This window comes from Passer montanus, unplaced genomic scaffold (genome assembly GCF_014805655.1).
Source record: "Passer montanus isolate IOZ18808 unplaced genomic scaffold, ASM1480565v1 scaffold98, whole genome shotgun sequence".
In the NCBI taxonomy this organism is placed as follows: Eukaryota; Metazoa; Chordata; class Aves; order Passeriformes; family Passeridae; genus Passer; species Passer montanus.
In genome coordinates, this window is record NW_024375256.1 from 1,990,405 (window position 1) to 2,013,343 (window position 22,939).

The following is a 22,939-nucleotide window of genomic DNA, read 5'->3' on the forward strand; positions in this document are numbered from 1 at the left end:
TTTTCATTTCAAAGCCTCCCTAAAAAGTGCTGTGAGATCTGGACCCAGAGGAATTGTTGACCTGTAGACACCAGGAGGGGACGTGTTTTCACACACTGATGTCTCTTTGAGGTTGAAGCCCCAGGAGCAGCAGGGAAGCTTCCGAGCCCGTTTGCAGCGCCAGGGAACTCGGCAGAGCTCCCACATCTGGGAATTGCAATTGTCCCATCCCCGGTGCCTCTGGGGTTTCTGTTCCCCTTCCTGCACATAAACACCGAGCTGGAAACACAATGTTTTCAGAACAAACAGAAAAACAAAGTGCTGCTCATGGTGAGCATTGTCTGCAAGCTCAAAATAACTTTCCCAGCTCTTCCCTCTGTGCTCCGGGGCTGTTTTTCCCTGATCCCAGGTTCAAGTGTAGGTGGATGTTCCCAGCAAAGGATCCATCCTGCAATTCCATGGCACGTGGTGGATGTTTGGGATAAATCAGTGGGTGTTGAACTGTGCCTTAGTGGAGATCCTCGCTGGATTAGGGTGGTGATAACCCCTCTGCTTCCAGGAAATTAGGGGGTTTGTGAGAATTTAGTGAAAAATATAATGATTTTATTCCTTCTCCTCCACAAGGAACGATCATGGTGGCAATTTTGATACACAGTGGGTTGAACTTGCAGCTGAAAGATGCATTTCAACCCCTATTTGCACCCTTAGGTGTTCAAAGTGGGTGTTTTCCCAGGAATTTTTCCCTGGGCTCAGCATTTCTGTGTGAAATACCACATAAATGATCATTATTCCTTCTCCACCACTGAGGGAAAAAGCAGCTGCCTGGCATTGCCTGACCGTGCCTGTACTTCTTTTGGCTCTCCAACAACTCAGGAATTGGAGAGTGGCCTGGATAAACCCCATTCCCAAAGGTCTGCAGCTGGAAATGAAAACACTTGCACAGTGCCCCAATCCCTGGGGAATTCTGCTCGCAGTTTAATTTTATTTTATTTCTGCACAGGGCCTCCCCCAGGCCTGGCTCATGTCTCAGGTGATGAAATTACAGAATCCTGGGATTGCTGAGGTTGGAAAAGAGCTCCAGGATCACCGAATCCAACCTGTGACTGATCCCCACTTTGTCCCCAGCCCAGAGCACTGAGTGCCATGTCCAGGAATTCCCTGGACACCCCCAGGGATGCAGACCCCAAACCTCCCTGAGCAGCCCTGCTAATGTTGAGCCACCCTTCCTGTGAAGAAATTCCTCCTAATCACAGAATTATGGAACATTTAGGGTTTGAAGGGACCTCTGGAGATCATCCACCCCAAGGCAGGGCCACCTGGAGCAGGAATGTGTCCAGGTGGGCTTGGAATGGCTCCGAAGATGGAAACTCCATAACCTCCCTGGGCAGCTGTGCCAGTGCTCTGCCACCTTCACGGCGAGGTGGTTTAGTTTATGGCCATTGTCCTGTCCGTGAGCACCACTGAACAGAGCCTGAACCTCCCCTCGAGGCACGTCCTCGCCTCCCCTCCCCTGAGGGGGGGCCATTTTGTGTGAGGGGAGGGGGCCATTTTGTGGGCTCCACGCTCTCCTCAGGGCGAGCATCAATCCCGCCGTGTCCAAGCCGTGCCAGGGCTGTGCCAGCGGGTGTGCGGGGCTGCATGAACCCCTCTCCCCGGTCCTGCGGGGCTCCTGAAGCCGGCTCGCAGCGGCCGCAGCCCCGCGGAGCTCCCGCAGCGCTCCCTGAGCGCCATCAGTCCTCCGGGCCGGCAGGGGGCGCTGCCGCGCGGCACCGGGAGCGGCCCCATCCCGGGGCCTTCCGGGGTATCCCGGCCCGGCGTGATCCCGGTGCGATCCCGGGCTGTCCCGGCGTGATCCCGGTGCGATCCCGGGCTATCCCGGCGTGATCCCGCTGCAATCCCGGCGTATCCCGGTGTGATCTCGGCCCGTCGCTCTGTGATCCCGACGTGATCCCGGGATATCGCGGCCCGGCCCGTTGTGATGCCGTTGTGATCCCTGGGGATCCCGGCCCCGTCCCGCTGTGATCCCGCTGGAATCCCGGCGTGTCCCGGCCCCGCCGCCATGGGGAAGAAGGGGAAGCGCGACAAGAAGGGGAAAGGCGCCGAGAAGACGCTGGCGAAGATGGAGAAGAAGGTGTCCCGCCGAGCCAAGAAGGAGGAGGTGACGGGCGCCAGGGAGGGCTCTGGGGCTGGGGGAGGCTGAGGACAGCGCTGGGAGCGAAGGAGCGAATCCACAGGGAGCCTGGGCTGCCCAGGGAAAGCGAAGGATGTAATGGTTGGAAGGGACCCACGTGGATCATCCCGGCCCTGCGGAGATAATCCCAGTGTACCTGAGAGTTTGTCCAAAGCTCCTTGAAGTTGGACTTCAGGGATGCCCCTGGATCCCTGAGGGTGTTCCAGGCCAGGCTGGACAGGGCTGGGATTGCGGAAGGTGTCCCTGCCCATGGGTGGGATTTAAGGTCCCTCATTCTCTGATTCCCAGCAGAATCTTGCTTAAATCCCCTCCGATCCCTTGTGTGTGACAGCAGGTGTAAAAGGAGAGGAAAACACAGTTTTCTTCTTGCTTTCCATCCCCTTCATCCTTTTCTTCTGGTCCTAAAAGGAGATGAGAACCTTTGTTTCTCCTAGAGGAGCTGCTTGTGTTTAAGGCTCAAAGCAGTGACTTTTCCCTGGTAAAAAGTGCTGTTCATGGCCTCATTCAAAGCTCCAAGGCTTGGAAGGTGCCCCTGTGGAGCCTCCTGGCTGCAGGGAGAGCTGATTCCATGCTGTAAATTCCCAGGCTTTGGAGATCTCTGCTTGGAGCACAGCTCCAGCAAAGTGACCTGAAGTGGGGTGGTGGGAGAGACCCTGGCTCAGAACCCCCATTGCTGCAGTCCTGCTGCTGCCCTTGGCCTGTCAGCAGTTTTTGGGGGGCAGATTTTGGTTTTAATCGAGTGAAGTTGAAAGGGAATAAAGATGCACGAGGTTTCTCTGGATATAAAAGAGTTTCCAGTTACATTTGGGCAGTTTTTTTCTTTTTAAAAAAGGGGAACTCTGGGAGTGAGTGCTGGTTTCATGTGTGCCTCTGTGCATGTCAAGCTGCTCATGTCTGGCTTTTTCTTTCCAGGAGGATCTTGAAGCCCTGATAGCAGAATTCCAGAGTTTGGATGCTAAAAAGACCCAAGTAATTGAGTCCTCCTGCCCACCCCCCTCACCCAGGTGAGAGCTTGTGTGAGGCTTTGGCTGCCACTTGCAGAGCAGCTGGGAGTGCTTTTAATGTAATTTCTTTATGTTATTTCCCAAGAGTGGAAGATACAGATGATATCTGGAGTTATGGAACACCTGGAATACTGAATTCATGGTTAAAAAGAGACCAAAAGCCTGGTTTTGGGCATCAAAATAAATTTTTTAACCGTCACATCAGCACAAAAGAGGCAAAGCGGGATCAGATTTCAGGAAAAATGAATTCCCTCAGCTTTGAGGGGAAAATGAAAGTGGAGAGGAAGTTTTGGGTTTGGACTAGAGGGCTGAAGGGAATTCAGAGGCAAAAGGACGTGTCATGATGTGAAAACCACTTTGTTAAGTGGGGTTCACAGACTTGGGGTGTTCAGGAGAGCAGTGACCAGCAGCAAGTGCAGAATAATGACAGAGATAAATGGACAGGAGACAGCCCAGAGTTCTGTGCCCTCATAAAAGTCATTTTTGTTCCTGCCACCCCAGCATTAAAATTCAGGAGCTCACGTCAAAGGGGGAGTTAAATCACAGAGTAACGTGTGCTCCTGAAATAGGAGAGCCTCTCAGACAGTGCCCCATTCATCTTGCTGGAAGTTTTGGAAGAAATTAATTTCTTTGGAGAAGTTTTTAGCCCTGGGGTGAACATCACAGCAGAGTCATTTGGCAGATGATGGAGAGACCTTTGGGGCTGGAGGGCAGAGGTGCTGCTGCCTGAGTTAAAGGCTCCAAGATGCAGGGTTTTAAGGACCTTCACATCTTTTTTTATTTTTTCCATCTTCTTTTCTTTCAGGCTGAACTGCTCCCTCTGTGCTCACCCCGAGAGAGACGAGCTGATCCTTTTTGGAGGTGAATATTTCAATGGCCAAAAAGTAATGTATACTTCATTTTCTTCTTCTTTATCTACCCCCTCCCTCTTTTTCCTGTAATTTGCACGGGTCTCATTTGAAGGGAAATTCAAGGCAGAGTCATAAAATATGCATTTGTCCCTGAATGAGAGCAAAATAGCCTTTTAATTCTGCCGTGGCTCTGTCTCATGGCTGAGCAGTTGGCAGGAAGGAGACACGCTGGAACCCATTAAGGAGTCAGAGTGATTGTCTCAGCATCAATATTTCAGGGCTTCATAATTTCTCCAGACTTAATTGTAGCCATATCTGCCCCTCATTTGGGATAACTAGTGAAGAATCTCTTGCCCTTCTCAAAACAAGGTATTTTTGCACCTTTGCTGCTGGCTGCCTTGGAGATGGGAGCAGCAGCAAATTATTGCACTCAGGAACACTCTTTTTGCTGAATTTCTGCAGGTTGCAAGTGGTTATTTTGCTCCTGGAGACAAACTGCTCTGGAAAACTCCAGCCTGGCAGTGATATTTGGCCACCTCACAGTTACCCAGAGTGATGAGCTGAGCTAATTCTGCTTTTTTACCACCTGGAGCTGTTCTTTGCTCTGGAGCTGAGCAGCTTTAACCTGAACATCTGCATTAAGCTCCAGCTTTTTAAGTCCTCCTATCTCAAGCTGTCAGCAAGGGTTTGGGAGGAACATTCCAGCCCAGTGGAAGAGCTGCTGCCTCCCAGTGCAGAGCAGGAGCTGTTGTCCTCCTTCCCTGCCCTCTGAGGAGGTTGTGTTTGCAATCTTCACCCCAAATCCCCCCGTGCAGAGCTGAGCTGGGCTGAGCTGCTGTTTCCTGTCCCTGTCTCACAGACCTACCTGTACAATGAGCTGTACATTTACCACATAAGGAAGAACAGCTGGGTCAAGCTGGACATCCCCAACCCACCCCCAAGGCGTTGTGCTCACCAGGTAATGCCAGAGCAGCAGCAGGGATTGTTCTGAACGTGGTTTTGGGAGGAGGGTTTGAATTTTTGCACCTCCTGAGGGTTTCTTGCCTCTCTGTTTTCCTCATAATGGGCTGCCAGTGGTGTCACTTCAGCTTTTCTGTCCAGGGTGCTCTGGTCACTGGGTGTCCTCTGGCAGTGTTCAGTGTGGAATGAAGATTTGGGGTTGTGTCTGTTGATTTGGCAGAACTCAAGCAGAGCCAGAGGGGAGATTCTTCTTCAGAAATTAATTCTTGGCTGTATTGTACAAGGACCAGCTCAAATCCATAATCCCAGGGGCCCTGAATTTCCAAACTGGAATTTGACCAAGATCCATTGTTCCCTTGATGGCCACAGCCCTCATCCATGAACATCCCAGACACTGCCACTGCTGCCAGCAGGGAGCACTTGGGCTCTTCTCCACCTCTCTGCAAATCCAGGTCACTGGCTGCTTGTGAGGATGAGGAATTTGGGTTTGTTTACTTTATGTGAACACCTGCACAGCAGAACCTGGACCAAAGACTTGTATTTTTTGCAGGTCTTTGGCCCTCACCAGCTGATAGATTTTCTTACCTGCTGCAGCCAGTGGGTGACTGGTGCCTTCCCAAAGCTGCCATACAGGATGTGAATGTCCTTTTCCCACCCATCCCAAAGCTCCCTGGTAAGATCCAACCCCCCAGTTAGGTTCATCTCCTTTGTTATGTTACCGAGTGCCAGTGTTGCTCTGAGCTGTGTATCCTTGAACTGAAAGGTTCTGCCTTGATTTTTGGGCTGCTTTGTGCTGTTTAAAGTAGAGCTTGGTTTCAGAGGCCACATTCCAGCAGCCAGCAGGTGGCTGTCGAGCAGCTCAATCCAAAGGAGCAGCTCAGGAGCTGCAGCTGGATTACAACAATAAACTGAGGAGTCCTGCTTCAGCAGTGTCTCTGTCTGATAATTAATTATGGTTTCACAGGATTCAGCCTCATGAGCTGACTGGTTTGTCCTCCTTGTGGCTTTGTATTTAATGCATAGCTCAGAGCGAAACAGAAGAGTGTCTGTGGGTGCCAGGTGCATGTTTTTAGTTTTATTTGTCATCCCTGGTCTCTGACACTGTTGGAGTTGAGGTGAGAGGAGCTATGGGCAGGTTTTGGCAGTTGTTCAAGGAAAAAGGTTTGGGTTTGTCATGAATTTCAAGCCAGCTCTTGGAAAGGTCACCCACAAGTATGAGCAGGCTGTTGCATAAACCTTCCCTTTAAGCTTTTAAGCACTGGATGCCCATGGAATTCAGGCACTCATCCCCTTTGTTAGGTAACTTCATGTTCCCACAAATCCTGCCTGAAAGCACACCCTGGATTTTCTTAATTAATCATTTCATGTTTGGGCTGGTTTATGGCAGGGCATGGTCCTGTGTGGGGCTAAAAGTATTTTTTTTTGCTGGGAGAGACAGGCAGGGGATGAAGCCTTTTGAGGAAGGAGATCATTATCCCAGTGTTGAGTTGTGATGGGTTCCCTGGAGAAAACACAAATTGAAATTTTTACAGCCACAGCATTTCCTCCTTGGGATTCCTTCCTTCTTCTTTGGTCCTAACACAGATAACTTTAGTGAAGTGGAGTCTTGCTCTTCTCCCTGCTTTTAACTGGCACACCTTGCATGCCAGAGGTGTTTGGTGCTGCTCTGTGCAAAAAAAAACCCACAAAAAAACCCTCTCAGCTATGACACAATCAAAGCAGTAACAGTCTCTCCTTTTGTCCAAATGCTGCACGTTTCCTTCTGTATTTGGGTTTTTTTTTGTTGTTTTCTTTCTTTTGTTCGGTTTTGAACAGAGAGAGTTGAACAGTTTTTGTTACATTAATCCCAAGATGTTTCCTAGGAAACTCTGAACTTCCCACAGGAGGTGGGAAGAGCCCAGCTCCTAGGCCAGCTTTGCCTTGCTCTAGAGAAGATGTGCTAAACACTTTTAATCCAAATTCTCCTTCCTTCAGCCCCAGAGAGCTGCTGCTGCTGTTCCCTGGGGTTTGGAGCTGTGTGTTTGACACGGGGGAGGTTCTGTGCCTGGTTTGGAGCCCTCTCTGACCCAGCTGTCCCTTGTCCTGCAGGCAGCTGTGGTGCCCACGGCTGGGGGGCAGCTCTGGATCTTCGGGGGCGAGTTTGCCTCTCCCAACGGGGAGCAGTTCTACCACTACAAAGATCTCTGGGTCCTGCATTTGGCCACCAAGACCTGGGAGCAGATCAAGTAAGTGCTGGGCCCTCGTGGCTGGACCATTCTTTTGCCAAGAAATTTGGATTTCTGATCCTTGAGATCCTGGTGTTCAGTACCTCCTTGGTGTTGGCCTCATGAGGAGCTGTGCCACTGTGATCCAAGTTTGATTCCTGGTTCAGTGCTGTGATTTCCCTGCTCTCCATTAAATACAGAGATTCCCATGCTCAAAAGGGTGGAGAAGACACCCCCAGCAAGAAGGGGGAATGAGAGATGTGTTCCAAGCCTGTTGAGACCAAAGCTGGTTTATTTCATACATGATTTTTGGGGTGTGGGTTTGCCTTGGGGTACTTAACTGAGGGGAAGAGTATCACAAGAGCTCCCTGTTCCCAACTCTGGCAGGCTCAGATGTCCAAAACTGGTGCTCTGTCCTCCTGGGCTCCTCCAGTGGGGGCTGTACAAGGCCAGTGCAAGGATCTCCCAATTTTAACACCACTGGAGAAGCCAGTTTGTATCCAGCCAGCTTCACTCCTGGCATTTGCTGCCTTGAGATTCCTCAGGATAAACAAGCCAGTAATTCAGGCCTGTCAAAGGAAACAGGTGCCAAAAGTTTTTGACAGGAGTGAAAGTGTAAATATTTTCAGTGGATCTGGCCCAAAGTCCTCTGTTGATGTTTCTTTAACCCTTAACTCCTTGCTTTGGCTGTTCCTGTTTGTATTTGCATGAGAAAGGAGTTATATATATATATATATATAAAGTGATATCCAGTGACTGAGAGGCAGGAGTTTGGCATTGGCTTCCTCTTGGACTTTGGGATTGTCTTGTACCAGGACACAGCTTGGGGTGGGCTGGAGCTCCAGATCACCCTCGAAGTGCAGCAGAAAAGCAGCAGCTTTTGATCACTTAGGAGCTCCTTCAGGTGGGAACACCAAATCTGTCCAGATTGATCCCATTTCAACCCCTGTTTTCACCTTTATGTGTTCAAAGTAGGTGTTTTCCCAGGATTTTTTCCCTGGGCTCAGCATTAGAGGGTGTGGGGTCTGTTTGCTGTGCCTCCTCTCCTTGCACAGTGGCTGAGGCTGTTTGGGATGAGCTGTGCAGGGATGGAGCCAGGGACTCCATCCTGAGGTCACACAGTGCCTCACTGTGCCTGTCTCACCTTTTTCCCTCTCCCTGCAAGGTGGGAGCATTGATAGTGCCTGACAAGTGGGAATTTGGAGTCTACTCCATTTGAGCTTCCTGCCTTGTTTGGGTGGCCCTCTGTCCTTCAGCCCTGCTGGAATTTTGGGAACACCCATGCCCTGGTCCCAGTGTTGGAATCAGACAAAGCACATCCCCTCCCCATCCTTGGGCTGCTCCTGGAGCTGCATTAACAAGGCAGAGGGAGGGAATGGCTTTGTTTTAATGCTGGCCTGGTTGAGCACAAAAATGCAGGTTCTGCTGCCTCTTTGCTTTTCCATAGAGCATCTTGGTCAGGAGGCTGCTTGGAAAGGGGAACAGGAAAGGGCAGAGGTGGTTGGTGAGTTCTACAGGGGATTTTATCCTGCTTCTTTTCAAACTCTGATCATGACACCTGCTGCACTTCACTTCTTCAGCATTTGCCATTTGTTGGGGTCATGGTGAGGAGCCATCCCTGGTGCCAGGAGTCTTCACACACACCAAGGAATAATTCCATGTGTCCAGTGTGCTGCCAGTGTTACCTGAATAAATGCCAGGTGACACACATGGGGTACAGAGTACTGTGGGGTTTAGAAAATGTCATTTTAGTGCAAATAATAAAGTAATAAAATTAATTATTCATGAAGAAATGTCTGGACAAGAGAGGCAAAGTTTCTGTTTCTGTTCCCTTGGGAAGGATCACGAGTGCCCCATTCCAGGTGGGTTTGATGTGTTGGTTTGTCCAAGATGACCCTGCTGTGATATAAACATGAAATTCTAGAAAATCTGGTTATTCCAGCCCCCCAGTTCAGATTCCAGACACTGAGGTTGTCCTTCCTGGCACTACAATTCCTGCCACAACCCATCTGGTGCCATGAGGGGCTTGATTCTGAAACACTTGGGAAGAGGAAACCTTGACTAACTCTGAAAACTTCCCTGTGCTGGGGAAAGGCAGCTCCATTTTCTCCCAGCACAGAGCACAGTGGTGCCAGGCTGCCTGACAGAGTTAAAAGTTGCTAAATTTAGCAGGATTTAGCTGTGTTTCCTTGCATTTTGCATGCACAAAGATGATCCAAACACAGCAAATCCCAGCCCGTTAGAAGCCGTGCCAGCAGCTGACTTTGACTTAGTGCAGCCACCTTATCTCGTGTGTGATGCTTGAGGTTTCCTCAGTCCATGAACTGTTTGTTACCCTGCCTTGGAGCAGCAATATTTTAACCTAATTGCCTCATTCCTTCCTAGAGAGAACATTCCCAGTCAGCTCTCTGAGTCCCAGTGCCCTCCCTCAGGGAGAGACAAGGAGCATCCTTGGGGCTTGTGCTTGGGAATTGTCACATTCTTATCCTCTGCAGCTCCCTTCACTGAGATTCTGGAGTGCTGCTGATGCTTCCTGTAGGATTTGGTGTAAATTTCCCAGTTTCACCAGTGGCTGTTGAACTGGAGCAGGCCCAGCACAGGGTTGGGTCTGATGGATGCCTCTCCTTGCTCACAGAAAAATGAGTTCCTGCCACAGCAGGTGGGAGATGCTTAAAGAAAAGGGTGTTTTGGTGTAAATCAAGCAGATAGTCAGGCCACAAATGAGTTTGTTCTTTGGTAGATCAGGATCCAGTGTACAACTGTGGATTGACTTTGCAAGGGGTTGGAATTGGGGATTTTGGGTCCTGTGCCAGTTGTGTTTTCCCTTCTCTACTTCCACCTGAGTGTCCACACAGAAAGGGACAGGATCTCTGTGTGTGTCACTGGTGTAAAACAACACAAATCCTGAGTTCAGCTTCCTCTGCAGGATAAAAGTGCTCTGTCCTCAAGTGCCCCTGTGAGGGAATGTTCTCTTCATCCCCACTTCTATTATTACTGAGCATTCCCTTATTATTACTGAGCATCCTGTGGATGAAGAGGCAACTCCTGCAGCCTGTAGCCACTGGAAAAAGTAATTTATGAATCTGGGGGCTGAATTCAGCTTTGGTTTGTTACTACTAGTCCCAGGGTAACTCCACAGGCAAAAGAAAATTCCTTTTGGAGCAGCTCAGATCAGCCTCATGCTGTACATGTGTAGAGCCAGTCCTTAGCCAGAGTTTTTAGTCTATTTTTAAAAAAAGTCTGGAGAATTTACAGCTCCCTCCTACATGTCTGCCTTCTGGTGTCAACCCCATGAAACAGAGCATTAATCACAAAGTCTGGGAAGCCATTTCCAAAATGTTTCTTTGGGACCAGGAGCACTGAAACAGGTAAAAGGGAAGAGTTTGTGCTTGGGAAACAAGTTGCAGGAGGATCCTCCTGGAGTGGGAATGAGGTTCTGCATCACTGCCAGTCCTGCCTGACTGTGCCATTTGTGCCTTGGAGTTACATCTACATTGGTGGGAGCTTTATTAAAACACATCAATGAATAAACTTCTATTGATTTTGAGCTCAGAGGAAACCTGTTTGAGAAACAAGGCACAAGATACTCTCTGAGAACAGGATTTTAATGCTCATGTTGGGTTTAATTCATCCTCCCCTTAAAAAAAATAAAAAGATGATTTAAAAAGTGCCATCTTTTGGAGTAATGACACAGGAGCTTTGTTACAGCAAGAGAAAATAATGATTTCAGGTCTTGATGAAATTAATACCAGAGGTGCTGTTCTGCAGGGTGATACTTAAAGATCCAGTAAATGCTTGGAAAAACCTCCTCTCTGTTAGAATAAAGAGTCAAAGCAATCAATATTAATTCAGTCTTCCCCAAACGCTGCTGTTCTGGTGGAGTTTCTCATTATCACTGGGGTGAGGTTGTCATTTTCCATGGTGAATAAGGGCCCTCATTTTCTCTCTCCACAGAAATCCATCACCACATTCCCAGCTCCCTGCTGCCACTCCAAGTGTGGCTGGGGGGTTGTGGCTTTAGGTTTTGCTGCTGTTTTCATCTCTATTTGTTTAGGCCCTGATTGTGCAGTCACTTCACACCTTAGGGCTGCCTGTTGGAGGAGTCTTGCTGGGCTCAGTGGTGCCAGCTGGGAGCTTTGGGAGACTCCTCAGTGAGGGAAAACAGGATGGATCATCCCTGGGGGCAGAGAACACACAGCAAACCCTCTCTGGCCTAGAGCTGGCTGTGTTGGGAAGTTGTTGGGGTTGTTTTTGTTGTCTCTTGTGTGATGGTGGAGGTGAAGGAGGAGGAAGGAGGGTGGATCCATGTTGGAATGGTGTCCATCTGCCCAGCTCCTCAGGAGCCTTGTGGATGGGACAGATAGAGGGGGTGTTGCTTGTTCCTGGAAATGGAAGCTGCACATTTAACTGAAAGGTCAGGAAGGCTTGGAAGAGCAGAACAGGAATGTGTGGCTGCTTTTGAGTGTGTAGGATCATGGAGTGAGTCACAGAGTCATGGAATGGTTTGGGTTGGAAGGGGCCTTAAATCCCATCCCATTCCTCCTCCTCCATGAGCAGGGACACCTTCCACCATCCCAGGCTGCTCCAAGCCCTGTCCAGCCTGGCTTGGGCACTTCAGGGATCCAGGGACAGCCACAGCTGCTCTGGGCACCAGGAAGAATTCCTTCCCAAGATCCCATCTATCCCTGCCTCCTTCAGTGGGATAATGCTGATAATGATGACTTGTTTTGCTGCAGTGCCTTTGTTCTTGAGGAAATCTGGGTAATTCATGAAGTGTTTTCACTGGTTTGGAGTCATACCCAAACTGCAGGTGGATGAGTGAAGGTGGTGTTGATTTCCTGAGACTCTGAGGGAGGGGGATGTCAGAGCCAGGCTTTGTCTCTTGGTGCTTGGAGAAAACATCTCAGTTTGGAGTGTCTTCCCTGCAATTGTGAAGTGCTGTTCATTAAACTCTCCTGAAGAATCAGCTCCTGAGTCATCACTGGAAAGACTCTGGGTGCTCTTAGGGTGGTTTATCTCTAGGAATAGAACTGCCTGTGTTGCAGTCCCAAGAGCTCCTGGAAGAGCACCCATCCTGTCCTGGGGAAGAGAAGCCATGGATTGAGTCCTCCACATTCCCATTTCCAGGAGAGGCTGAGCTCAGCTGCCAGTGGCTGCAGTAAAAATGGCCTGAGGCACTACCAGGGCAGGGGATTTTGATAAATGGAATTTCTCTTCCCACTGGTGCCCATTTCCAGGAGAGGCTGAGCTCAGCCAGCTCAGCTGCCAGTGGCTGCAGTAAAAATGGCCTGAGGCACTACCAGGGCAGGGGATTTTGATAAATGGAATTTCTTTGTGTTTCAGGGCACCAGGAGGGCCCTCTGGACGCAGTGGACATCGGATGGTTGTGTGCAAAAGGCAGCTGATCATCTTTGGAGGTTTCCATGAGAGTGCAAGGTGGGTTGCTGGCATGCCTGGGAGTTTGAATCCTCCTTAAAAAGGCAACAAAATTTCACCAGTAACAGAAATCTGGGTGTGAATGGGAGAGCTGTCCTCAGCAGGACTGGGACTGAACTGGATTTTTGTGTTAGAAAGACAAGGGATCTTGATTTAAAGTCTTCAGGTGTGGGAGAAATCATTGTAGCACTGAAGCAGCTGCCCATCCTTGTAGCCAAAGCTCAGTCCAGCACTTTGGTTCTCTCAATCTTGTCAGATCCTTGTCTTGTAGAAATGGGGGCTGTGAGCAGAGCTCTGAAATGCTGTTTTGTCCTGTCCTGAGTGTCCCCATCACAAAGTGTGCTGTGCCCATGTGCTCTCTGCAGAGATTTCATCTACTACAATGATGTGTACACCTTCAACCTGGACTCCTTCACCTGGAGCAAGCTGGCTCCTGCAGGGATGGGGCCTGCTCCAAGGTCTGGCTGTCAAATGACTCCCACCCCTGAGGGCAACATCATCATCTATGGGGGCTACTCCAAGCAGGTAGGGGACACTCTGTGCTGTCAGGTGTCCACAGGCTGGGAACCAAAACAGGCATCTTCTCATTTTGCCTTTTTTTCATGCAGTTCTGCTGATTGAGGGGCTGATCTTGGTTCAGATGATTTCTCTATTTTCCCTGCTGTTCTTATCCAACAGAAGGAATTGATGTCACTGAGGGAGGAATAAGCAACTGGGAGAAATGACATTTTTTTGGCAACTTAAAGCATTCTCAGGTATTGCTTTGTGCTTCAGCACTTGCAGGTTAAAAGCAGCAGTTGCCAGGAGACTTTTATTTTGTGCCATCAGTGGCAGAGGTGAGAGAGCAAACTCAGTAAGCCAAAACAGACTTTTGACAAGCACCAGGCTCCCCCAGCTCTGCTCCTTGCTCTGTTAATCCTGGGGTTTTATACCAGAGAGCACATTCCTCACTGAGCAGGTACCCCTGTGTCCATGCTGGGCTGCAGGAAGGAAGTGTTTCATTGAGCAGAAGCTTTTCATGTTGGGAATGCAGGCAGAGGCCCTGGATCCTGCTGCTCCCGTGGAAGGCAGCAGGGGAGGAGAAGCCTTGTTCTTCTGAGGGGAATGCATCAACAAAGGAGGGAAGCAGGGAGAGGGGAGAGAAGGGAGTTGGTCTCTCTGTATATTTAGAAGCATTTGTGCCTCCTCAGGGCCTGAGCTTCGGGCTCTGCCTCATCAGCTGTGCCTTGGATTCAGCAGCAGTAACAACCCAGAGCCTTCTCCACTGAGGGGCTTTGTCCTCTTCCCTTCCCTGTGCTGTCCTCACTCCTGAGGGTGGGCAGGGAGCAGGAGCCTGCATGCTCTGCTAGGTGTGGAGCTGGGCTCCAGGTGCCCCATGGCAATAGAAAAGTCACACATGTTTGCAGTTGGGTCTGTCCCACTGCTGCTCTGGGTTGGTGTGAGCTGGTGAAAATGGAGGAGAAGGGACGGGGGAATGCAAAGCTGCCCTCAGCCTTTGGCAGGGCACTGGGAAGGATGGGAGCTGGAGGAAGTTCTCTGCAGCTTGGAAAACAGCTTTTCCATCAGAACAGGCACTCCATTGAAGCAAAACAGACATTCCATTAAAACAAGACATTATTCAAAGACTAAAAATCTCCTGCCTTTGTCATGTGGAGAGCTCTGTGTGCTTCTCTCTGATGGGCCATTCCTGCCAGGCTCTGCTTTTGTAGCACAAACTGACCAAAGCTCTGAACAGAATTTTCTCTGCAGCCTTCAGCGTGCTCCTGGAAATTAAATTCAGCAGGATATGGCCCCTCTAGGAGAGACCCACTTCTGTTAATGTGTGGCTATTTAATTCTCATTGTGTCTTCACTTAGAGCTGATTGTGGAGCTGAGTGTCTGGGTTTGCTTTGAAGTGAAGAAAATGTGTTTGCCTGGGATACTCTTGGGAGAAGGTAGACATGGAGAAAACAATACTTAATTGGAGTTGGGCAGCTACAGGAGAGGACTTACTCCTTGTCTCCAGTTGCAGGGTCAGATACTCCAGTCAGGGCTGCTATGAAGACATTTTGGGAGGTTTGAAGACATTTTCACATCTGAAACCAGGCAAATATGCAAGGAAAGCACCATTCATCAAATGCAGAGTATTCCAAGGAGAGGCAGGACTAAGTCACACATGGGATGGGAAATTTTGAAGGGAAGAGGGGAGGAAAATCATAATAACTCTTCTTTTTGAACAGGGACATAATCTGGCTGTCAGTGCAGGACCTGCAGAGCCAGGGCCAGCACCTTGGTCCCCACACACCTTTGCTGTGGATTTTCCTGAGTAAAACAGGCTGGAAATGGTGAAAAGGGAGCTTTCCAATCCTGGGTGTGACTGCCTTGAGATGCTGGTGCCTGATATTTTAAAGAGCAGGATTCTCAGCACAGTGGTGTCTCTGATCCTGTTTCATCAGCAGCCTGGAGATGATAAAGACAATTTCTGTCATCTCCTGCAGAAGGGGATGTCGTGGGTGCTGCCAGTGCTGCCTAGAACAGACCTCACAATGCCCAGAGGAGCTCAGAGCTGCTCTCCTGCTGATCCTAAAGATGTCCTCAGCCCTTTCCTGTGCTGGGGATGGGGCTTGCTGCAGCGAGCTGCATTTTGGGCTGTCTGAAGCTCCATTGCTAGGCAACAGAGGGGCTGGAGCTGCTGCTGCTCCACCTTGCAGGTGCAGCCTACAGGCCAGGGGAGGGCTGGAGTTACACGTGGGCAGGGCTTTGGCATGCCAGACATGGCTGGGGTGTGGGATCTTGTTGTTGTTTTGGTTTTTTATTGGTGGCAGTCATCACAAAGCTGAAGTGGATTCTGCTGGGAGATGTGGAAGTGCCTGGATTGTAAGATCTGCTGGGACTGGTTCCCTCTGTAGCTCTGCCTGCTGAACACTTTTGCTATTTGGATGTTTTTGAACACTGTTGATCTCCTACCAGGCAATTTTAGCACGTGGAGAATCCTGATTCCACCTCTCAAGCTCTCTGTGCCTCAGTTCCTTTGCAGGCTGGCAGCAGAGTTGGAATTTTGAACTCATGCCTCCTGTAAGGCTCTTGTACCTCCCCACACCCTGCATGTGCAGAGCACAGGCTGTCCACTGTGGATATCCCAGCCAGTTTTTCCTGGAAAACAAACCCCTGGAACTGGAAAGCACCAAGGACAAGGGGGGAGCAGGAACCTCTTGTGGGTGATGGAATGATTTGCTCAGGGCTGACTTGTCCTGCCTGGGAGGGGATGGATCTCTCCAGCAGCTGGAAGTGCCTGTGACAACAAAAACTGACTCCCACTCCACCTCATGGGGGTTTTCTGAGCCCAGGGAGCTTTGTCATGTTGCACACACAGTGTGTTTACTACAGGGAGCTTTTCAGGAGAAAGGAATGTGGATTTTCCCCACAGCTTGGGTGGCTGTGCAGCCAGCTGCTCTCTCTGTGTTTGCTCTCCTGCCTCTCAGGCAGTGCTGTGCTCCTCACACTTCCCCTGGGTGGGGTTGTGCAGTGCCTGGAGCACACTGCCCTCTCTTCTCCCTAAAAACTGAACACCATTCCCAGGAATTGGGTACCAGGCCCTGCAGCAACCACAAAACCTGCCAGGTACAGGTGTGCAGCAGGAGAGGGCTGGACCCAGTTGGTTTTAATCCCCTGTGACAATTCATTTCTCTTCTCTGGGTGCTAAAATTCCTGAATCCTGTGATGTCCATAGAGCTCATCTTCCTGAGGGCTGGACCCTGGGCTGCACTGCAGGAGTGCAATGCTGGGATGCACTGCTGGCATCCTGGGAGCAGAGTTCCTCATCCCTGCTGGCATCCTGGGAGCAGAGTTCCTCATGCCAGGAGGAAGGGAATGACAGGAAGGATGGCTGGGTAATGTCATTATTAACACAGCTCCCGTGTGGTGTGGCACAGAGCTGCCTTGGGATGCTGCTGTTGCCATGAGCACTGGAATCCAGGGCTTGCAGGGAGAGCAGCAGGGAAATCACACTGAAAATCAGGCATTTCATGGCTTCTGCTGAGCTTTCACCTTGTGCTTGCTGCTGCCTTTTGGAGGGATGGGAGTGGAGTTTCTGCTTCTGTTTAGGGGGGTGAACCTGTTGCTCAGGGCTGTGTGGGACACATGGCACAGCTGCCAGCTGCAGGGGGACAGAGCTGTCACCTCTGCCCCTCCTGTGCTGGCTCAGGGGGGTGACAGGGACCCACAGCCTGGGCTGGTCACAGGGGTGGGCCACATGAGGTCACTGCAGGTCAGAGCTGCTCAACACCCAGGGCAGAATCCCAGAGGGCCTTGTGCAAGCCCTGGAAAGTTGTCATGTCCCACTCTGGGGAGTGGGAATTGCTCCTTTTACAGGAGTTAAATCAGCCCTGAGAGCACCTGGTCCTGTCTGGGGCAGAGCAAAAGGCAGGACCTCAGCTCTTGTGTTTCCCAGTGCTGCCCACCCTTCCTTTGTTTACAAACCATTTGGTTTTACTCCCCTGTGACAATTTCTTCTGCTCTGGGTGCCAAAATTCCTGCATCCCATAGTCTCCATACAGCCACAAACCCCCAGCAATCCGTGCTGCAGCCTGGAGAGCCCTTCCTGCTGCCACAGGCAGGAATTCTGGCACATCCCAGGGAGTATCCCTGCTTTGAAGGCCTGGTGCTCCTTGCCCAGTGCCAGTGTTTGCATTTCCAGTTGGATCCCTCTGTGTAGCTGTTTCCTGAGCTTCTCTGTGTTTCTCTTCCCTGCAGAGGATCAAGAAAGATGTGGACAAAGGCACCCTGCACACGGATATGTTCCTGCTGAAGGCTGAAGGGGCAGGCAAGGAGGAAGGTGAGCACTGCCCTGGGAATGCAAATCCTCTCCCTTCCTTGGAATAACACACCAAAAAACCTGGAACCAAAATCCCTTCTCAGTGATAATCTCTGTGCCCCAGTGTTGGCTCAGGAAGAAATGGAGGAAAAGAGATTTTGGTGATTTTTTTTTATCAGTTTGTATGTGGGAGGGAATTAAAACAACATTTCCAAATTCCTGTTTCTGGGACATTTTGATCAGTGCTTTCCTTTTCACAACAGAAAACCTTTGGGATTGCAGAATTCTCCTGTGGTGGGGTATTCCTGGGTGGATGCCAGGGACCTGTTAAAGCTGCTCCATCCCTCCCTCCCCAGCTGGAGAAGGGAGAGAAAATCCAGTGGGAGACTCATGGATTGAGATCAGGACAGGGAGAACCACTCAGCTCTTTCCCTGCTCCAGGCTGGGCCCATTCCATGGGGTACAATCCTTCTGGGACAGATTGAACCATGGTGGCTCTGTGGTTATCTTGGATTGGAATAGGAATTCCATCACTTCCCTTAGGAGATTTTCTCCTTGACTCAGGCAGTGGGACAATTTTCTTGGAGCTGAATTTCTAAAATGTTAAAATTGTGATTGATTTCTCCAAACCTGACTGTCTGGGATGGGATTTGGGGAGCAGGGTTGGTCACCAGCACTGTCTGGGCTCCAGGCCCTGTTTGCATTATTCCTATTTATAGTTTTATCTTGCTGGGATTGCAGTTCCTTTGGAAGCACAGGGCCTGGCAGTGCTTCTCCCAGCCTGCATTTCAGGGATTTGCTCTGAAGTCAGAGCAGAAGGGATTGGAGGAAAGCAGAGGGATAGAGCACAAGTCTTGTCCTGCTGCTGAGCCCTCTTTTAAAGCCTGGATGGGGCTTTTTGGGATGATCTGTGTTTATTTTTGGGGGTAAGGCAGTGGTGCAGGGTGGCAGAAGAGGTGGAGAGAACTGATGGAAAGTGGGATAACTGAGGGACATTTTTTGGTGCTTGAAGGCTGCATCTGATCAGGCCTTGTCTGAACTCCACACTCCAGTAAAGGTGCAGACAGTTTCTAGAGTCTCCTTGCTCCAGAAAGCTCTGGAAATACCCTGAAGATGCCATGAGAATATCCAAAGCAGGGCATGGAATTGATGCCTCAGGTTTTATATTTTATATTTTTCACATTCTGTGCTGCTTTAGTGTGTGGGTCTGGATTCACATCAGGGGATGGTGAGCTCTGTGCACAGAGCAGGGAGACAAAACAATTCCTGCTCCAGCTGGGCACCAAGGACAAATGATCCAAATCTCAGCCCCTTTGAATAAATCCCTGCTTTATTCTTTAGCTCTGCCCAGCCTCTGTTCTAGCTGAGCCTTCTCAAGGCATCAGAATTCTTTGCTGGAATTCTGAGAGCCTTGGAATACACAAAGCAGGCAGGGTTCTGCTCTGCTGCTGCTCACATTTGTTCTCTCCATGCAGACAGGTGGAGCTGGAGCAGGCTCAGCCCCTCTGGAGTGAAGCCCAGCCCCAGGTCTGGCTTTGCTGTGGCTGCTGCCCCCAACAACCGCTGCCTCCTTTTTGGGGGGGTGCACGACGAGGAGGAGGAGGAGAGCCTTGAGGGGGACTTCTTCAATGACATTTATTTCTATGACATCGGGAAGAACCGCTGGTTCCCTGCACAGCTCAAGGTCTGGGGTTGAATAATTCATTCATTTCATCACCTGGCACATCATTTATGGCTGGTTTGGCCTCTTTGAGATTTCACAGATTGTTTGGGTGGGAAGGGACCCTGAAGATTCTCTCATTCCACCCCTGCCATGGGCAAGGACACCTTCCATGAGCCCAGGTTGCTCCAAGCTGGTCTTGGACATTTCCAGGGATGGAGCAAGGATTTTTCTCTCTTTGAAGGAATCCTGTATTTTTGGTAGCTCAGGGTGCACCTGAGCAATCCCTCTCCTCCAGGAATCAGGCTGCCCCATTATTGTGGAATGCAAAATGAAGCAAAGCAGCTTGAAAACATATTTCTGGTGTTTTGCTGAAAATCCTATCCAGGCCAGATGAGTCTGACATGAGGGAAGTTCACTCAAAGCTGCTGTGAAAAGATTTTGGGATCAAGCCCCTCCCTTTTCTCCCCAGTGCTGATGAGCTACCAGAAGAGATGAAATATTAACCTTGAAATATTAACCAAGAGCTTCAGAGCTCAGCTCAGCTCTTTGATTGTGTTTGAACCACTCTCACAGGCCAAGGGAGGTGCAGACCTGGTTCAGCTTCTTCCCCCTGCCCCTTCCTGGCTTTGTTCTCCAAATGGAGAAGTCAATCCCATAATAACAGGCAAACAGCCACTCAGCTGGTTGCTTCAGCCTTCCCAAACTGATTGTTTCCCAGCCCTTTCAGAGAGTTCTTCCAAGACCTGGAGTGCTGCCTGGTAATGGGCTGTAATTTAGCACCCAGCAATTGTTGTGATTTCAGGAAATCGTGGGTTACTTTCCCTTGTCACTGAACAGTGGCCTCTGTGTGTTTGTGGCACCTGGGAGCAGGAGAGCTGCTCCTCTCTTAACAGGGAGCAATTCCACACCCTGGATTCTCCAGGATCTTCACTGTTCCTTGTTGTAGGCTGGGAGAAGCTCATGCTGTAGGAGGAACTGCACTGCTCGCTCGAGACTTTAAATTGTGATGAAAAATAGGAATTGTCCCTTCCCTCCGTGCTGTCTGTATGAATATGTTAGGTGCATGCAATGCCCACAAAATCCTCAATTCCTGTTCTCAGGGCCCAAAATCAGAGAGGAGGAAGCGCAGGCGTGGCAGACAGGCTGAGGCAGAGGCTGCTGGAGGGGAGGAGCTGCAGCTGCCACCTCCCCAGGGCCCCCTGGAGATCGTCAAGGAGGTGGTGGCGGAAGATGGCACCGTCATGACCATCAAGCAGCTGATCCCTGGAGCTGCAGAAGACAAGGACAGGTCTGGCTCAGAGGAGGAGGAGGAGGAGGAGGAAGGTGGAGCCCTGGGCCAGCCCGTGGAGCCGTGCCCACGCTCCAGTGCCATGGTGGCAGTGAAGCACGGGGTCCTCTACGTGTACGGGGGCATGTTCGAGGTGGGTGACCGCCAGGTGACCCTCAGTGACCTGCACAGCATCGATCTGCACAGGATGGACCAGTGGAAGGTGCTGCTGGAGATGGATCCAAGTAAGCTCTGCTGCTGGGAGCTCTGCCTGTGCCTTCAGGGCAGCAGCACTGGGGGAAAAACACAACTGTGGGGCTTCCTCAGGGGTGGTGGAGAGCCTTTGAGTGGAGGTTCTCTCTGGGTAAGAAAAATTGTCTTACCTGTGTGGCCCAGAGCTTTGGGGTCACTGCAGAGTCAGCTCTGCCCTGTGACTTTGAAATCCAAGAGCTGTAAAGCGAGTTGTGGTGGCATGAGGCGTCCTGGGAGTGCTGCTGTGCCAGCCTTGTCCCCTTCTCCAGGGAACTGGGATGCTCCTGCCTGTCCCCAGTGTCTCAGGGCAGTGAAGGGCTTGGGTCCTGCAGAGGATGTGGGCATTACCTGGGGTTACCTCTTTGTACCTGAATTCTCTCTTTGTGCCTCTCTTCTCTTTCCTTTCTCATCAAAGAAACCCAGGAATGGCTGGAGGAGTCAGAGTCAGATGGAGAGGAGGATGATGATGTGGAAGGTGCAGAGGGAGGGGAGGAAGAAGAAGAGGAGAGCTCTGAAGAGGAGAGTGAAGATGAGGAAGGTAATTACTAATAAATGCTGTCTCCATACTAATCTAATGTGGGGTTAGTGCAGTGCCTGGTTCTGCTGTGGGCCTGGAAGGTCTCCCTGGCATCCAGGTGAGTTTCCAGCAGAAGCACCTTTCCTAACACATTGCTCTTGGAATAAAAGATTAATTTCCCTGCTTGCTGGTAGATTTTCAGGCTGTTACATTCAGCCTCACGTGGCCCTGGTGAGCTGTGTGTGACCTGTGTGTCCCTGTCTTTGCCCAGGGGAGCAGCAGCACCCAGCAGTGCAGCCTGGGGAGGCCCAGGCCCAGTACCTGGCCAGGACAGAGCAGTACTGGCTGGGGCTGGCCCGCAGCCACATGGGCCCCGAGGCCAAGGACAAGAAGGTGCTCAAGGTGGCTCATGCCATGGCCAAGACTTTCTATGAAGATCCCGTGCAGATGTCCTGAGGCTGCTCCAGGAGTGAAGGAAGGTGCTGGGAGCAGTGGCCAGCCCTGCTGAGCTCAGCCCCAAGTCCGTGCTGGCTGCAGCCTTTCCCAGCTCTGGGCTGACCGTCCTGGATGGATGTTCTGGATCTGCTGGTACTCCTGGGAGTGCTGTGGGAGGCTCCTGAGGAACAGGATTGCTGTCCAAGCACTTGTTCTGCTTGTTCTGGGCTGTACAACACTGACTTCGTTGTTGCAAAGTTGTTTGGGGTCTGTCTGGACAACTGTGCACATGACAATGGTTCACTGGTCCCAGATTCCTGACTGGGGCCAGGACGTGTCTCCAGGTTTTCCTACAATAAACTGACTTGGTTATATCACCTTGTTTTGCTCAGTAAATCCCATCCCAGCTTTTGTTCTTGTTTTCCTCCTGGTGTGGAAGAGGGATTGCAGTTCCTGCTGTGACATCTGCAGGCAGTGTAAAGTGCACCAGCAGCTCTGAGATGCCTGGAAAAACCTGGGAATCCCTTCCTGCCTTACCTGTGAGATGCACTCACAGAAACCTCTTCCACGTTCACTGTAGTTTTGCCTTTGTGGAAAGTCCCAGTTCAGTTCTTCCCCCTGTTGGCCCAGTTGTCCTGCAGGTGACCTCTTGATGACCAGTGAAATGTCCTCCTGCAGACCTCACTGAGGCCAGGAAGGAGTGAGCTGCTCCAAGGCTTTGTTTTCCAGCCCCTCTCCTCAAGGCATCCCTTCCTTCCCAGCAGAGCAGTGCTGTGTCCTTGGGGACAACAGATGGCATCCAAGTGTGTGCTGCAGGAGCCAAGTGGTGCCTGGAGGTGCCACCAGGACTGGCTGTCCTTGTGCAGGGAATTCCAGGTGCCCTGGGTATTGCTGTGGCAGGGCCATCCCCGGGGATGCAGCTCTCCAGAGAGCAGGGCTGGGATCTGCCGGGCTAATTAGAAGGAAGATTAAATAGAGCTGACAGGGAGCTTTAATTGGTGAGATAAAAACATGGCTGGCAGGGAGGGACCTTCCCCACGAAATAACAGAGGTGAGAGGTGAAAACAAACCATTTACTGATAACCTGGGAGAGGAGAAAACAAAGCATTTATTGATGATCTGGGAAAAGTGAAAACAAAGCATTTATTGATGATCTGGGAAAAGTGAAAACAAAGCATTTATTGATGATCTGGGAAAGGTGAAAAAGCATTTCTCGGTAATCCAGGAAGGAATCCCTCACTTGCTCAGTCACTCACCTTGTTCTTTCACTTGGGTAAGTTCACATCTTTTTGTGCAAAGTTTGGGGGGATTTGCTACTCCCTGTGAGGTTGGACAGGCCCTGGCACAGGTGCCCAGAGAAGCTGTCACTCCCTGTGAGGGTGGACAGG

General features: G+C 50.6%; 1 protein-coding gene across 2 annotated transcripts; it reads left to right on the plus strand.

Annotated features, from left to right (window-relative positions):
* The first annotated feature begins 1,768 nt into the window (after window positions 1–1,768).
* On the plus strand, window positions 1,769–21,928 carry KLHDC4 (kelch domain containing 4). Of its 2 annotated transcripts, none has more exons than XM_039696531.1 (12): window positions 1,769–2,137; window positions 3,083–3,174; window positions 3,980–4,058; window positions 4,885–4,983; window positions 7,074–7,210; window positions 12,533–12,625; window positions 12,991–13,150; window positions 17,357–17,438; window positions 18,893–19,101; window positions 20,181–20,592; window positions 21,015–21,137; window positions 21,388–21,928. In XM_039696531.1, the coding sequence occupies exons 1-12, from the start codon at window positions 2,039–2,041 to the stop codon at window positions 21,570–21,572; spliced, it is 1,770 nt and encodes a 589-aa protein (XP_039552465.1). In that variant the 5' UTR covers window positions 1,769–2,038; the 3' UTR covers window positions 21,573–21,928. The 2 variants fall into 2 exon arrangements, with proteins under 2 accessions (XP_039552465.1, XP_039552466.1); XM_039696532.1 differs by lacking the exon at window positions 1,769–2,137 and adding an exon at window positions 5,536–5,658 and having other exon boundaries at window positions 3,091–3,174; window positions 3,980–4,035.
* The last annotated feature ends 1,011 nt before the right edge of the window (window positions 21,929–22,939 follow it).

Excerpts from the sequence above, each read along its gene's own strand:
- KLHDC4 (XM_039696531.1), top strand. The coding sequence starts at position 2,039 with ATGGGGAAGAAGGGGAAGCGCGACAAGAAGGGGAAAGGCGCCGAGAAG. Across the intron at positions 4,059-4,884 it reads AATATTTCAATGGCCAAAAA|ACCTACCTGTACAATGAGCT; the intron begins GTAATGTATACT and ends CCTGTCTCACAG. Across the intron at positions 7,211-12,532 it reads AAGACCTGGGAGCAGATCAA|GGCACCAGGAGGGCCCTCTG; the intron begins GTAAGTGCTGGG and ends TTTGTGTTTCAG.